A 17,532-nucleotide genomic window follows, 5' to 3' on the forward strand; every position below is an offset into this window, starting at 1 on the left:
TAGGGCAACTTCTCCTTTATGCAAGCATCAGATTGCTGTATTTCTATTCTGTATTTCTGTGCACTGCTCCTAGCACAGCTGGTAATTAATAGCCCAAACTTCCCCTGCAATAGAAGAGCTTTGTTCACACAGATCAAATAGAAACTCAAAAAAACAATGTAAAGCCAAAATAAAAACTGCCCTTTCACTCTTGCTTGGCTTAGGTGTAAAGGGTGGAGAGCAGGGGAAGGAATGAGAGCTGCCAGCTCTGGCAGCTATGCATGTGATCAGCCCCAAAAGCCTCCTGTAGAAAACAGGCTCCAGCAGCCTCAGAATGGGTAAAGGGCCCTTCAGCTACAGCACCTTTTGAACATCCATTACTCAAATTCCAGAGTCTTAATTGAAAGCACTAAATAACAGAAATTCCTTGGTGTAGAATTAAAGGAAACCCAAAGGGTCAAAAATTTGCCTTTTTTCTCTGGGCTTTTCAGAAACGGCCACATATTTGTAAACAGTGAAAGATTTGTACAGGGACCACAATAACTACATCTGTAAGTTAAGGATCAAAATATCTCCTACCTTCAAGTCAAGGAAACAGCTCAGGGTTGCATGGTTAGATTGTGGTTGGACTTGATAATCTTTAAGATCTTTTCCGACCTGAGCAAGTCTATGATTCTATAATTCTATGAAGGGTAATTCATTAATGACAGTGAGTGGTAGAAAGCAGTAAAGAACTGTAATGTTTTATTACAAATTGCAGTCATTATTTCTAAAAGAGAAAAAAAAATATCTGTCACTGGCCAATAGAAAACCAGTAAATTACAGTGGAACTAAATTCCACTCTTACCGTGAGTGACTGCAAGGGAACCTAAAAGCATGGAAAGGAAGAAGGATGTGCAGCTGTCATTTGTTCATACCTGCCATCATTCCCTATCATTCCAGCAGGCCAGGCATTTGCAGTTTCTTCATAGAGCTGTTACAACGCCCAAGTTTCCCAAGCCAACTCTAAGTTGGCTCTTCCCTAATTCTAGCTAGAGCTCTTTCATTTGAAAGTCTCTCTTCTCTCATTCAGTCCAGTGCTGAAGGCAAAGCCAAAGCAAGTCTCCTCATTCTGGCCTTGCCTCTCATCAGTGAGGAAGGAGAACAGATGACTGCCCTCAAGTCACTCCTTTCTTCCCACAGCTTTTCTCAGCCACACCACTGAGTCATACCAAAATATCAACACTCAAAACTCAACAACCTTAGTAGAAGCATTTCCTAACTTTTGAGTCTTGTATTTCTGGACACATGCCATACTAACCCCTTCCCAGATTTTGCTTTTATCGTTGGTTACAGGACTACAATGGAGCTAAACTTGATAACAGCTGCTTGATTTTTCCCTTGCAGAACCTCTTTCTGCGTCAGGAAAAAAAAAAAAACAAATTCCTTTTATATTCTGCAGTGAAGTTGACAGGCTTCACTTGCTCTGGCTGCACAGCCCCTATGGGGAGGTATCATGAACCTGCCCAGCTGCTCTTCAGCAATTTTAAGTTCCCAAGGGAGGTTTCAAGAAGATTCCTTGTGGCTTACAATTATATTACTGTGTGTCTACAGATACCAAAAAATTCCCTCTCTCCACACTCACCTGCAATTATTTTTTTCTAGAGCACGTTTGCTTACCTGAAAGAAAAAAGTAATTACCACAGAAAAGATAGACGTGAGCCATCAAGACAGTTTTTTCCACAGCCCAACGTATATGGAAGCAGTTCTGTTAGCAGTCAGATTTCAGACCACAGTTCCCAACCTTCACCAAAACTAAGAGGTATTCTAACCACCCTGTAGAAGAGCAGGGGCTAGAAGCTAGATATGGAGGACACTCGGTAAGGAATTGCATCCATAAAATAACCAAACTGTCTTCTGCAAGAATCTTGCCCAGCTGAATATGAGGACTTCTATATCTTTGGAACACCTCAACAGCACCCACAAACACACAGCATCCATCTGTCAGCCCCCTTTCTCACCACTGAGAAATCACAAAGCACAGCAGGCTTTCACTCCAGCTGGAAGATCACTCCAGCAGCAAGCTTTCTGTGAACTGCTCATCCCTTCCCAGTGGGCTCTGGACAATACACACTGGGGAGGAAGGTGGGATGAACTAGAAAGCCTTCTAGGTTACAGCAGCGATTCACTGTGATTACAGGGAACAAATGATCCAGATTTTTGATAACATGGTATCATCACCTGGATGGCTTAAGAAATACATGAATCAGGCGGCAAGGTGCTGCTTGACTCTTAGCTTGTTATTCTTTCAGGAGTAACAAATGTAAAGCATTGTACAGCAATGCTTTATATTGTGCTCCTTCAGGATACAGGAGGAAAACATAAATCGGAGAGGCTGCTGGCAAATACATACACCCCCATTATCTTTTTACTGAAAAGAGTTGATTGTTTAAAAGCAGCATGGACTGCCTCAGAAAAGATTTGTTTCCTAGCTACTGATATCAGGTTGGGAGAAAACGATAACTCTTTTCTTTTCTTTTCTTTTGCAGGGGGAGAAGGAAAGAGCTCATCTCTTTCTTCCTTTCTTTCCCCTCATTGCAGCCTTGGCTTACCTCTAAGCCTAGGCTGGCTGCATTCCTTCAGGAGGGCACAGCAGAGCCTCAGCACAGGGAGAAGGCCAACACAAAAGGAACAACTGTGTAAGTGAGAATAAGCATCATTCCAGTCAGTTGGCAAAGCTAATATCTCTTTGTCATGAGCCACTGACAGGTAGTCAGCTCAATTGAGCCTTTTCCAGCATAAACTCCAACTCAGCTACGCAGAAGAAGGGAAGTTGCTTGCATGGTCTTATTCCTGTTACTGCATAGAAATTCCATATATCCAGCTCTACAGCAAGCAGAGGTGGAACTTTTCTCTCTTTAAATGTGCAGTACAAATCATAATTGCTCTTTTAAGACTTGTTAAAAGCAGGCAAAAAGGTCAAGGCTTGGTCAGTAAAAACATGCCCTCTACTTAAACTAGCATCTGATATAATTTCAGCTAGATAAGGCCAGCTCTAAACATCAAGATTGGCTATACAGAGGCACAGGAGGGCTGACAGCTATGAGGCTTGACTTGTAGGACTGAACTGCGCAGCTCTTACAGAGATCTCAATTCATTAACTTTATCACAACTGAACTTCTCTCATCTCAGCTGACTCTTGTTAATTGTAAAGCTCATCTCTTCTGGGAATTAACATTCATCTGAAAAAAAAAAAAAAAAGATTCTCTTTAAATAAAGACAAAGGAATTTCTTGCTAAAACACTTCTCCAGACTCTTACCTGTCCTCCTCCTGGTCTTGGCTAATGTTAGATCATCCCACCTACCGCATTCAGGTCACTTCCCCATGCCACTGCCTTGACAATAACCTTACAGTCTCAGAACTTCCCTCTGATGGATCGAACCCACTTCAGCACTCCCAGATAACAAAAGTCTACAGAGACTTCTACTTCCACATCACTATGAGCCTAACACTGCATCAGCAGTATCATCATGTTTTGAAGTAGAACATCTTCCAGTATTCTTCCATACATCATCCATATGTTTCAGAAATACAATTCATCATCCAGTTTCAAGTCACTGAAGCTCTCCTTTCCCGTTATGCCCACCAGTTAGCCCTGTTCTGAAAACCCCATCTAACAGCTAATCAGGTTTCCCAACAATTATTACTTCATGTGGATTGAAAGCTTTCTGTGGTGGGAACTTATTACTATTGAGGAGAAAGGCTTGGTGTTCTGTGCAGCCCAGCAACAGGCACATGATGAATGGCGTTGGCATACAATGACACAGATCTACAGATAACATTTAGAAAAAAACTGCCTATTATTTAAAACAAAGGTACTTAAGTGCTCTTGTAAGCCTAGCTCAATAGTAGAGCTGAATCTACAGGAAAATAGCCTTTTTTCCAATAACTTCGAAGGAAAGACTGCTTAGATCTGCCAAGTTATGAGAAGCAGAAACTGTGAGATAACAGCAGATTGGGCACCCAAAAATGAGGAAATGACCACATCTGCCCCCCCCCCCCCCCCAAAAAAAAAAAAAACTACGAAAGGAAATGAATAAATCCAACACTGCTTTCTCACACACTAGAACACAAATCCAAGTCCTTTTTGTGCAGACAGAGCAGGCAAATTCATTGCCCTAAAGGAGCTGCTACATGAGCAGAGCTCTGCACCCACACAGAGCCCTCAATGCATGCATACGCAGCTCTAAGAGAGCTTGCAGGGCACTGTGAATGCTCTGCTTCCCTAGCTGCCTTCCTCCCATACATGTTTGCCTCACAGATGGCAAGCAGCCAAGAAACAGCTTGTCTGAGCGTGCCTGATGGTACACGAAAGTCACCAAGAGCCACAGCAAGCTACTGGCATCTGGGAGGAGGCCCTCCCTTTCACTTGAGGATACTCTGTAAACCTTGTCTTGCGAAAGCCTGAAGGCTCTCTTCAAAAGACAGCCTTGATACACCCAGCTTTGTGCAGGGCCAGATGGGAAGTCTCAATCTCTCCATCTGTGAGCTCCAGGCTTATATGATCAAATCTACCATCAGCCGCTACCTCTGCGTGCTCCACTGCCTCCTGTGTCAAACGTGTCTGAACTACCTGTTTCAGTGGGAATACTGCTGGTTGCTTAAAATTTTAAGCAGATCAATTAAGACTACATTAAAGTAGATTTGGCAAGAACTCGAGTTACATGCAATAACAATTGCTCTATTCTGAAAAGTGATTGAGTAAAAATAGCATCTTCTTACTCATCTGCCGTGTTCTGCATGCATCACAGTCATGTGCTAGCTTTTTCTCTTTTGAGGCAAAAAGCAGGCACAGCAGAGACCCATCCAACCTCTAAATTCTTAGAAAACTTTCAAACATCAAATACTTACAAATATGCAAGTTTTCTTTTATGTACTCATGCCACAGCTTGGCTGCACAATGCTAGGAGGTAAGTCCATACAAGCCACCTACCATTCCCATCATAAAATGCCGTTACCTTAGGAAAGGGCAGAAGTTAGTCCATACAGATGGAACGTGAACAAACTCAGGTCAGACACAGTGAGGACTCTATACCCCAGCATCAGAGTCACAAAGATTGAACAGTTCTTTCCAGAAGAGAGCATCCAGCAAGACCCTGAGGACAGCAGCTCTCACTCTACTCAACCTTTCCATTTTTGCTTGGTCCTTCACCAAAAGCAAGAGCTCCAACCATGCAACATTCTGCAGTCAGCTTCTCAGTTAGGCAGCTGTATACTTCTGAGCGTTGCATTTCTCCAGAGTTCTTGCCTGGTATCAGTCACAAACCACTCTAACTGGGTCGGTCAGCTGCAGAGAGACATTCACATAGAAAACAGATTTCCAGATGGGAACTGATGCTCAAATTGACCAAATAAGCCAGAAGGATCTGCATCTCCTCCCAAATTTCTGGAAGCTAGGATCATCCGCCTTCTGAATCAGCTTCTAGTTTTGAGAAACTGTCTAACTTTCACCCATAGGAATTATTTATCCATACATCCAGCTAATGTAAACTAGCACAGTTCCATCAACCCATTAGTTTGGACCAGCTGAAGCTGTAACCTAAGTCTCATATAAATGCAACCTGCTACTTATGTTGGTACCTAGTAAACAGTGTAGGCAACCCACTGACAAACTGCCTTCAAGATCTCAGTTGCTCTGATCTGCCTAGCTAGTAGCCAGCACATCAGTAGTAGCCACACAGAACCAAGAAGCCCAAGTCATTCAGGATCTTTTTTTCAACTTCAATACAGGTAATGTGGGTTCACCAGAAAACTCTTTGAAGGCTGAAGTCCCAAAGGATTTTGTTAAAGTACCACAGGCGCGTAGCCATCTGCATCTGTTGGTCAGCAGCAAAAATCAGCATTAAGCAGCTACAAATAGGCTGTGGCAGGGCTGAGCTGTGGGGAGTTTTGCAAAGTGCCACTACTGATGAGTTGCACCAGGAGGTTTGGGTTCAAAGCTCAGACATGGACAGCTAGACAAAGTGTAAAGCAAGTGCAACTGTGGATTTACTCCATGGTATCAAACCAAGCACCACTACACACCATTCCTTCCCAAACCACACTTCACATGGTCCTGCATTTTTGACAACTTTCCTACTGGAAACTACCTGTTCATCTTTTATATGGCAGCATCCACTTTCCATTTCTTATTCCATAGGTTTTAGCAGTGCTACTAAACAAAGATGTTTCTGTTCCACCTGCTCTTCAGGAGACAGCCTGCATACTGTCAGTACACCAGACAGGCCTTGGAGCCTCAGCAATGCAAGTTCTGCCTTTTGTAACAGCAACAGGATTGTGTGATGAAAAGCAGAGACAACGACTGAGCAGCCAAATTATTTCTGAAGCATTTTCTCATTCTATTTTAATAAGCATACAATTGGTGCAAGCTGCTCTTGAATTCACACTAGCAACAGAGGCTCATTGAAAACCAGCCCAGTTCAGTGAATAAGACACGTCTATCCCAGACCCAGCAAGGTTACAAAGAAGATAACACTGGCAAAGAAGGGGACTGTTGAGAATGAATTACCCCAAAGCAAAATGGATCTTAGAGTAAAAATTAAAAAAGAAAGCAAGTAACACATACTGCATGTTTACAAAAACATATTTTGAACAACTGACTGCAAAACAAATTAACAATTACTTTCATTCCTTGTTAATAAGCTATAAAGTTTATCCTGAAAAGTGAAACAACTCCTCTGGACATCTAGTAGGTCTGCAAGATGCACAGAGTTCCAGTCAAGGGCATTGTTACAGGAGTGAGAGGCCTACGTACATTGAACACAAATCAATAGGTAGGTAGAGAGGAAGAGCTACACGAATGCCCTCAATGGAGAAAAAGCATCCACCAGACATCAACTGTCTGTCATCAGTTGACTGGTGACATCTCCAGAGGCAATACCACTGTTTGCTGCCTGCTGATGTCTTGACAGTGAACTTGGAGAGGAAGTGGATTGAAAACAAATGCTGTAGTTGGGTGAGAAAGTAGTCTTCAGTAGTTCCAGTATTCCTGGCAAGAATTTCTCTCGTAGCCACCAGATGAGTACCTTCTAAATATTTCTGCTTCACAGATTAGCTCCTCACAGTCTACCACAAACCAGGCCCATGCAGCCTACTAAGCCCAGCTCAGATGCACATAAGTCAGTACTACTGCATCAGAGGTGCCCCATCCCAGTCACACGTCTCGGATCTCTGCCATTGCCCTGCTGCATCTAAGGAAAGCTGGTATTTGCTGAACACATGGGAATTCAGAGGTTGCTTTCAACCACCGCTGAGTTCTTCAAGGTCATCCCATCCTCTGTACATTTAGTGAAACAGCCTAGAAACATCTTCTTTCCTTCCCCCAGTAAAATCCTTCACCTCCTACTGCTTACTCTACCACTGCATCCTACTCCCTCCAGTACCACAGCTGGTCCACATAGCAACAAACCATTAGATGAAAGCAGGAAATTATTTTGCCAGAGGGTGATCCAGGAGAAAGCTTCTATTTACACGCGTTAAAATTCTTCTTTCTTTTCTTTTCTGAAACAGCATTATGAAAAGTCTGTTTCTTCCTTTTACTAGATTATTTGCAGAGAGACAAATCAACTCAACTAAAATCCCCTCCCCCAAAAAGAAAAACACACCAAAACCACAGCAAACCCACAGAAACAGGGCAGAGGAAAGCAAACGCACAGGGGAATGGAGATAAGTAGTGATATTAGTTTTTGTCTCAAGAGTATTAAGCTGTCAAGGTTCCATGTCAGATGGAAATGGACAGGACTGCATTAAAGAAAGGCTACAGTCCACGCTGAATATCTTCCTCAAGCCCTATTCCTGTTCAGCCACATATTCCCCGTAAGCATTCTCAATTGTGTAACTGAATGCAGAGGTGACTTCAGCACACACTCAGGCCTGCTGCGCATCTGCTTGCTTCCAGGAGCAGCACATATGTGAGGGAACTCTTGCTGTCCAGAGTCACGAATCTGCTCTTCAAAGCCAAGTTTAGTTGACGGATGGATGATGTCAGTGACAGCAGCTCCCTTACCATCCGCTTCGTAGCCCTGCTGCCACAGAATGCCTCTGGAGAGAGAACGAGGCCACTGTGCAGAGACAAGGGAACAATATTAGTGGCTCATGCCATAGGCAGGTAAGGGTAAGACGTATAGAGCAGATCTGCTTCAGGGTCCCCAAAGGTTTGTTGGACTGGACCATCTTCAGCTCACTTCAGCACTGCAGTACAGCAGCTTCCATCTCTACCTGATATGGGGAAGCAGCATTTTCCAGGATGCCATTTCTACAGCTGCAGCTTAAATCTAGGCCCCACTTCTATTTGTACCCCAGTCCCATTGGCCTGATATAGCAGACAGTTCTTCTTATGGTGCAGTATCAATTTTTATGTAGCTTCCTTTTCCCAATATACATCTTACACACTGCCATCTGTTCAGATTCTTGCAACACAGTGTCCAACTCCCCACCTCCTCAGGTCCTTCTGGGCTGCCCTGAACCAATCCTCCTCTTGGTTACTGTTCCTGTAGTGAGAAAGTCTAGCTCATCTTGTGTGCATTCAGAATTTCTCACAGAAGTGTTCAGGAAGGATCAGACAAAGTCTAGCTCTGTATGCTTAAGGGAATGATGCAAGAGCAGTGCATATGACTTTTCTTTTCTGTGGCAGGTTAAGAGCGGCCTAAGGTTGAAGGCTGCACCCAAGGCACCGTGTTAGAAGAGTCGGTTTTTTGTTTTTTATTTAAATTACTTTTATTCTTAAAAATCCAATGCCTTCATTGTTCTGTCTTGTAAATTAGTTCCTTTTTCACCTTCTCCAAACCATTCGTCAATGTCTAAGGGTTCTCTTCATGGCCATCTCGTTTTCAGGCTACGGAATCAGACTCTTCCCTCAAAACACACACCAGATCTCTCACCAGCTGAACGCTCTTTTATGTACTATTTCCAGTCTTTTTTGGGGTGCAGCAATCAATGCTGCACAGAGTATTCAAAATAGAAGAACAATATGCAATGATTTAAAAAAAAAAAAAAAAAAAAAAGTTTCTTGCTTTGTTTTGAGCTCTTCCTCATATTTCTTTTTCCTATTTTGATGAACAACATGGTTACAGAAGACTTCAAGATTACTCAATTTTCTGGCCCTTCTCTCCATCTTTGCCTTTGGCACCTTTCAGAATTACATTCTCTGCATGCTTTGAGCAAATAACTGAATGATGAGTTGTTCAACTGTTTATCTTCAAGATAAATACCTGTATCCAGTCAAAGGCAACAGCCTTCATGAGAAATAACTCACAATAGGATTGTTCAGACTAACCACCTCAGGATCTCTTTTTCACAGAAAAGAGAGTTCTTGCCTCAAAGACCATATCCTCTGAGCAAAAAGACAGAACAGAAAGGTGGGACAGGGCATCCCTGACCTAGAAACTCAACATGCAGTGCACTAAGCAGCTGCCCTCTAACACTTCTGCAAGCTAGCTTCATCACTTCAGAAGTCCAATCGGCAAAACAGTAGCTCAAAGTTATCTCCAGACAGTTACATTCACACTCACTGGTAAGCCTTGGAAGATGTTTTTGATATAATCCTCTCTAGTGTTATTAGCTGAAAAACCTGCACCAATCTGCAGTTCTGACACCACCCAGCTACAGTGCCTTACCTACAGTGCTCTTCACTGCTGCCCTCCTTCCATAACCCTTGTTACCAAGCAGTCCTGCAAAGTCCAAGACAGAGGCTCTATACAGCTTGCCTTGGCCTCATATACTGAGGTAACTGAGGAACAACATGACACAACTAAGGTAAGTTATTTACTTACCTTACTTGGACATCTCAGGGGAAAAAAAAATACTTCGGAAAAATTCCATTTGATAAGTTCCATTTAAGCAATAAACGTGGGCTATTACAGCGCCAGCTTTGTCAGTGCTTTCAAGTAATGTGTATCCGTCTTCAGTTACTAGCCTTTCTTTCTATTCTGGAGAAAGTGAGCTTTCAAAGCACCTTTCCTTCACTCATACATCATCATCACTACCACTAAATAAGTTTTATCCTTGTGTTGGGATTCCATTCATTGATATAAATTGGCTGTTTCAATGTAGTGTTCTCCTGAAGCTATAGAGTCTTCAAAACATATTAAAGGCTAAGAACTAACACTCATGGAATTGTATCTACGTTAGTTGACCTGAAAGCACTTCTGAGTTCTCAGGTACACTCTTACACTACAATCAAATCTTATCCAAAGAAAACACAGCCAGGTACCAAGGCCAAACTATCTTGATTCCTGCCTAATACAGATTCACTTCTGAAAGCAGGTAGAGGAAAATGACTACAAAACCTGCAATCATATCCACTTACCACTCAGTCTAAATACACCCAAAGAGACTTCAGCATAAAGCCATTTTCTGTCACCACAACTTAATTTGGGGGTACCTGATTGCCACAAAATGCACCTCCTGAACTTGTAGTCTCTCCCTGTACGATGCCCAAGTAGAGTACCTGCTCAAAATGAGAACTTGCAGTCCAAAACAGACTTCTGGCTTTAGATTGCTACAGTATACCTCTGGAAAGGGATTGTTAACTCTCTGTCTTTTTTAAGACAGATGCAATGAACTGTGATGAAGTTGACTTTGCAAAGGTAGCAACTCAGACAAGAAAGACCTAAGCAGGGGTTCAGTGCAGGGGAGCACTTGGCCACCAAGCTGTATGCATACTGGGGTGAGAGCACAATAGGAACCCCTGTCTTCTGAAGTTGTGCTGTTGCTGAGTTAGATAGAAGGGATGTTACAAGCCAACAGCAAGGCTGCCAGGTGAAAAGGGCTGAGAGCACTGCTGTGTTCCAGTCTAGAACCTCAAAACTGCTGATGCACTGCTACAATAAATGGTCACTAAGTTACATAGAGAAACAGCACAAAGATGAAAAGCTGCGGTTCAGGTGTCCTGCTCGTCCTGCGCATCCCGGTCCTACCAATCTCCTCTGCTACACCTGTGGTCCTGTTGATCTCCTCTGTTGCAATCTGCAATCCAGATGGAGAGGCAGAGACACATATCAGCTCTGCCTCCAACTGGCAGCTCTTTCCAAGCCATATTTGAGTCCCTCAAGCTAAGGAGGGGTTAGAAACTATTACAGAAAACAAGAGCAATGGAGGAAAGCTATTTTTGAGTGACAGGGTCTGTGACTTACTTGCTCAGCAGGCAATTAAGTATGCTGAAAACCCATCTGTCAGATTAGATTCCGTGGAAATTTAGGTGTGCACACATCTAACCTGAGCCTAGACTGGGCCTAGGAATTAGGCAATGTTGAATAACTGAATACTTGTTGAGACAGCTGAACTTTGGAGCACATCCTAGAACAGCACCACAGGTCACTACACTAAAATTTGCTTCAAAGCTGTCTTTCTGATGGTTCTGAACTCACTTTAACATTCTCAGCAGAGTTGGTTTTGCAAGTTATGAGCTCACCATATCTCAAGTCTGTGAGGAAACACACAGCAGCACTTAGAAGGCCAACTGTGTTCTGGGCTGCACTAAAAAAGGGGTGGCCAGCAGGGAGAGGGAGGTGATCGTCCCCCTCTGCTCAGCTCTTGTGAGGCCCCATCTGCAGTACTGCAACCAGACCTGGAGCCCCCAGTGCAGGAAGGACGTGGAGCTCTTGGAGTGGGTCCAGAGGAGGGCACTGAGATGATCTGAGGAGTACCTCTCCTATGAGGAAAGGTTGAGGGAAGTGGGCTTGTTTAGCTTGGAGAAGAGAAGGCGCCAGGGAGACCTCATTGTGGCCTTCCAATACTTGAAGGGAGCATATAAACAGGAAGGGGAACTGTTTACAAAGGTGGGTAGTGATAAGACAAGGGGGAATGGTTTTAAACTGAGATGAGAGGTTTAGGTTAGATATTAGGAGGAAGTTTTTCACACAGAGGGTAGTGACGCACTGGAACAGATTGCCCAAGGAGGCTCTGGAGACATTCAGGGCCAGGCTGGATGTGGCTCCAGGCAGCCTGGTCTGCTGGTTGATGACCCTGCACACAGCAGGGGGGTTGAAACTGGATGATCACTGAGGTCCTTTTCAACCCAGGCCATTCTATGATTATCTGCTGGAGCTGACTAAGTCCCAAAGGCTTTCCACCCAAGTATGTCAAATTGCTAAAATTCAAGACTGGTTGGACAGAAGTTGGTCACAGGCTGCAGATAACTTCAGTCCTGCAGCAGTTAACCTTGACTCCATACCCCAGAACTGTCCCACATCCTGTGAGTCTCCAGTCTCCTTCAGGATCACATAGGAGCAAGGGCAGAGTCTGTCATTTTATGTCAGCAAGACACCACTTCTTAGTGAAAAATGTTCTTTGGTAGGCATATCCAAGCGTCAATAGCACGAGAAAAACCACAGTACAGTAGAGAATTTATTTTCTCATCAGCTTTCAGGAGGAGACTAGCAGTGAACAAATACCTATACTTTCTAAATCCCATGCACAGAAGACATTAGACTGAACTTCACTAAATGTTTAGTAGGAAACAATTCCCTAATATAATTAAGTTTTGTGTTGTCTTTTTTTTTTTTTTCTTTTGCTGAGGAACCTTAAAGATACCACAGGTCAGAGCTGCAGGAGATGGGAAAGAACTGTGTGGGATTACCTGCAGGCATACATTATCGGGAGGGTGCTGTCAGCCTCTTGCTTTCCTGTGCAATAAGCATTGTGGGGGAAATCACCGTGTCTTTCTTCCCCTTTACCTCTGCTGCACAAGAGCAAAAAAAAAGTATTTCTGAGAACACTGTCGCAGGGATCAAAAGCCTTTTTCTACAGGCTCTGACCTAGTTCTTTCATTCTTACTAGAGGGAAGAAAACACTTAAAGGAACATTGTCAAAACTGTTCAGTTTAAAAATAGGCTTACCTTGGCAGTGCTCCCATCTAGATGGGCTCATACTAAGGAGCACAGGCTCCCTCCCCATGCAGACACAGATACATTCATCCACCCAAAGCACTGGTACTCTGCAGCCCGAAGGACCACCCAGTCCACACACTCTCTTCTGAGACAAATACAGTGACCCACATTCAAACTCCATTTTGGCTGAATCCTTTTCAACCCCTGCTCAGGTATGTATATCACGTAACTGCCAAAGAACTCCAGAACCCTCCAGATTCCTATTTCATATTTGCAAATCTATCTCTGTCGACTATCCTGGTAAGAGATTTGTTTTCTTTAAGTAAACCTCTAGATATTTGTTGCCATAAGCAAACTCCAGTAGTTCATTCTAAGACAGCACTGAAAACAGTCAAATTTGAGAAAAACTTCAACAGGTTGTTAACACAAAATCAGATTCTTTCAAAGATTCTCCACAAACTAAACATCCCAAAGCGTTTTCATTTCAGCCACACAGAGCGTTCCTGAATTGAAAGGGGAAAAAAAAAACAAAAACCTGTCCCTGGGTTCGTGGCTGCAGCTGAGGAATGGGCGTTTTCCCAGAACAATAGCAGGGGCAGAACTGGCCAGACAGCGGATGCTGGCTCCAGCAGGAACTGCCATGCTCCAGGACCTGAGGTTCTCTTGTGCCCCAGGGACCCAACCTTCTCTGCCAGTTGTGTGCCAGACATGAGTCCATACAAGAAGTGGGTTGGCCCAAGAGTGCAGAAGCTTTGTGGCACTAAAAATAAATAAAGACCCAGGAAGCCCAACCATGAAGGCTATACAGCCTTACTTAAGCCAGCTTTTCAGGGTTTTCCTAATTTCCAAGCTTCTACAGCTGATGCACGGAAGGTTATGCCCTCAAGTTCCTAAGCAGCAAAGCAGGAAAACATTTTTCCCCCCAACCAAAACAAACAAATCAACTGGAAAAAGAAACAAAACAGTTTGTGTTTCCTGACTCTAAGACACTTTGAGTTCAGTAAACTGGCATTTTTCTACAAAACTCTTCAAGTTTAAAGAATTCTACAGCAGCTTGCCTTTTGATAGAGCACGATCCACATGCTCCAGTGACAGGAGCCACTAGAGACAAGTAACCTCAGCCTCCCTAAGTTCCACATGTTACCTGCCAAGAGGCACAGTTCACGGAAAGAGCACAGCCCACACCCATGAGCTTGATTGATACTGTGGAGCACACATTAAGATAAAAGCATGCTTTTAAGCACCTTCAACAAAGCGTGGTCCCAATAGAAACCTAGGGATAAGAACTTAAATTTACATGAACTACATCCACAGAAAGTAGTCACAGCCACGTGGCTATCTATGCTGCAGAAGTAAGCGGTCATCTTGTTGTAGTGTGAGGGGAACAGAGTTGTACAGCAGTCCGAAGGCAAAACAATTGAGGGATGAAAATCAAAACGAGGGAAAAGCAGCACATACAGAAAGAAGGCATATTCTGAGAGCTCACAACAGGGATGCATCTCAGAGAGAGGAAATGGGAAGAAAGGGTTAAAGAGGAAACAAATCCCAAATCATCTCAAGAGGAAGGAGAAGCACTGCTTCCCAAAGGTTTAGCAGAGCTTTTCTTCATTAATATTTACAAAGCTTTTAGAGCCTGAGATGGAAGGCACTGCAGATACGAGAGGAATTATTTCAGACCTGAAAAAATCTAGCAAACAGACTGATGAGGAGTTCAAGTGAATAAAGAAGGATGACATTAGAGAGTGCACTGAAATAGGGGTTCAACTGGCATGTGAACCATCTGGTGCATGGCAGCCCATTTCATTTACTTACCCACCATCAGGCACGCATGCTCAGTTACATAGTTAAGTTTCTGCCATAGGATGAGAAACACTTTTACTCCAAATATGCTAATCAATAAAGCACGCTGCGCGTAAAGAACCTGCATGTCTTAAAGAAAGGACAACTTCAGATGTACACAGACATCTATTGAGATACAGTGGTTTTGTTCACCTTGCTTAGAACTTGGTTTACAAGGATGTTACTGCCTTCAGCAGGCCCAAGTTTCAGCTTGACTCTCATTTGTGCTGCTCACTTCAGTACTTAAAAGACAGCTTCAGCATCGCTGTCACAATGTGGTATGCAGCCTCAGATAGAAGCACTGAAATCAGCCCACCTGAGAGCTGCTCAGAATTGAGCACACCTCACCCCCAAAAAAGAATGACAGACCCCAGAGTACGCACAGGAAGAGTACAGGTGGCCGCTTCTCACACTCTAAACCTCTAGAACTGTCCTGCAGTCACGGAAGAAAGCAAGATGGGACCCGAAGCCAAGAATTCTCAATGCCTTGGGGAAAAACTGCGGGAAGTTGAGAAGCAGACAGCAGGAGGGGATTTGCCATGTTCCATCCACATCCCTCCTTTAACATCCCAAAAGGAGCAGGGCCACGCACCTAATGCCGCAGGAGCCGGCACCCAAGAGGTGACGCCGGCGGGCAGCACCCCGGGCAGGGCACCGCGCCAGGAGCCGGGCTCGGCACCGGGCTTCGGGGGGACCGGGGGGCGAAGGAAGCGGGGCACGCAGCCTCGGGGCTCCAGGCTCACGGCCTCAGGGCACGGCGGGAGGCGACGAGGGCCGGAGCTACCGCGGAGAGAGGCGGAGGAGCTCCGCCGGGAGCGGCGGGCCCGGAGGGGAAGTTGCCGGGCTGCGGGCGCCGGGCCGGGCGGAGAGGCGGAGAGGCGAGGCGAGGCAAGGCGGGCGGCAGAGCGGGGCCGGAGCTCCAGGGCCGCCACCTCGCCCCGCCGGCCCCGCCGCAGGTGAGCGCCCGGGGGAGGAGACGGGGGAGGAACCCCGAGGGGGGACGGCGAGCCGGGGACGCGGAGCCCTTACCTTCCACCGCCATCCTCCCGGCCTCGCATAGTGTGCCGGCCGCCGACACGGCGCTGCCCCGGCCGCCCCCCCGCCCGCGCGCGGGCTCGGCTCATCTGCGGCCGCCGCGATCAACCTGCGGCTCCCGCTGACAGCCGGGCGGGGCCGCTCTGCCCCGCAGCACGCCGGGAAACGTAGTCCGGGCCCTGCCCGCACACACGGCACCGCCGGCGCGCGGCCCAGGTGCCGCTCGGCCCGAGGCCTTTCAGGAGCGTCCGGTGTCTCCGTCCCGAGCGAGGGCCAGGCACCAGGAGTGCGGTGCTGGTTTGGCCTGGCAGGTGCCCAACCTGAAGGTGCGAGGTGCTGCCCTGCATCACGCTGCTCTCCCTGCGGCCCCTTATCCTGTCCCACACCCAGGTCGCCCAAAATCCTGGGGGAGGATAGCAACGCGGTGACTGAGTCTTGCGCCGATCAATGATCTTGCTACCATCTTTGTGATGTTTGCTGTCTGAAAAACAGCGCTGCATTTCTACCCTGTTTTAGTTTTGAGATATCAAAAATCTTGAAGATATTTCTCCCTCAAAAATCCTTCCCTTCCCTTCCCTTCCCTTCCCTTCCCTTCCCTTCCCTTCCCTTCCCTTCCCTTCCCTTCCCTTCCCTTCCCTTCCCTTCCCTTCCCTTCCCTTCCCTTCCCTTCCCTTCCCTTCCCTTCCCTTCCCTTCCCTTCCCTTCCCTTCCCTTTCTACATGGAAAGAGCCTGTGAGCTCCTTCATCCACAGAAGTCATTAATAAAACCAGGAGGACAATAGCCAAGGAACTGAGTGTACAAGGGCATATGTTATACAGATAGGCTATGACAACATTTTCACATGTTCTTTTGATTTGTTAGCAATGAATGAGCATTATTCAAGGCAGGTTAGTTTTGCAAAACAAACTTCCAAGACATTGCATTGAAGAACTGGCTTGTTCTTTGCTCTCATATGCAGTTGAACTATTAACCTTTGTGTTGTATATGAGTCAAGATACACACTTCCTGGAGAAGCAGCCTTGTCTTTCACCTATCTGCAAAGTGGTATGCATAGTCACAATGCATTATCAGTGATAATTAAAGGATATGCAGATTCCCAAGTGCAACACAATCACGCACCTAATCCCAGCTGATGCACAAAATGGGTTGTTACTCTTCTACTTTCTGCCAGACAACAGGCTGTTCTTGATTGTTCTTGATATATTACACATGACCTTCAGCAATTTTTATTCACTGTACAATGTTTTGTGATTTTGGTGACATTTTTTGTTAAGCTAATATATTCTATTAATAATTATTTTTTCATTTAATCATGACAATATTTGAGTGTAGTTAGTGTAATTTTCTGGCTAACCAGCGTGGCTTCACTGAGGACAAATCATATTTGACCAACCCAGTGGTCTTTCATGATAGTGTCACTGCATCAATGGGCAATGGAAGAGTCACTGACATCATCTACCTATCTCAACTTCAGAAAGGCCTTTGGCATAGTACCCCACAACATCCTTCTCTTCAAATTGGAAATATATGGATTTCATGGGTGGATTGTTCAGTGAACGAAGAACTGGCTGCAGGATTGAGACCAGAGAGTGGTGGTCAGTGGCTCCATGTCTGGATGGAGATCAGTCACGGGTGATGTCCCCCAGGTCCCAGTGCTGGGACCAATACTTTTTACTGTCTGCATCAATGACATTGACAGTGGGATTGAGTTCACCCTCAGCAAGTTTGCTGATGACATCAAGCTGAGAGGTGAGGTTGACATGTCTGAGGGATGGGATGCCATCCAGAGAGAAGTAGCCAGGCTTGAACAG

General features: G+C 45.2%; 1 protein-coding gene across 6 annotated transcripts in view; it reads right to left on the reverse strand.

Moving 5' to 3' along the window:
• Nucleotides 1–15,845, reverse strand: part of SAMD12 (sterile alpha motif domain containing 12) — a 170,696-nt gene extending 154,851 nt beyond the window's left edge. For all 6 annotated transcript variants that reach the window (XR_008211132.1, XM_052703656.1, XM_052703657.1 and 3 more), the window contains exon 1: nucleotides 15,715–15,845. Coding sequence is in view for 5 of the 6 variants with exons in the window: in XM_052703656.1 (XP_052559616.1) it covers nucleotides 15,715–15,727 (13 nt within the window). In the remaining variant the exon portion in view is untranslated. The remainder of the gene's footprint in view (nucleotides 1–15,714) is intronic.
• Between the last annotated feature and the right edge of the window lie 1,687 nt (nucleotides 15,846–17,532).

Source organism: Tympanuchus pallidicinctus, unplaced genomic scaffold (assembly GCF_026119805.1).
Source record: "Tympanuchus pallidicinctus isolate F22 unplaced genomic scaffold, pur_lepc_1.0 scaffold5, whole genome shotgun sequence".
Taxonomy (NCBI): Eukaryota; Metazoa; Chordata; class Aves; order Galliformes; family Phasianidae; genus Tympanuchus; species Tympanuchus pallidicinctus.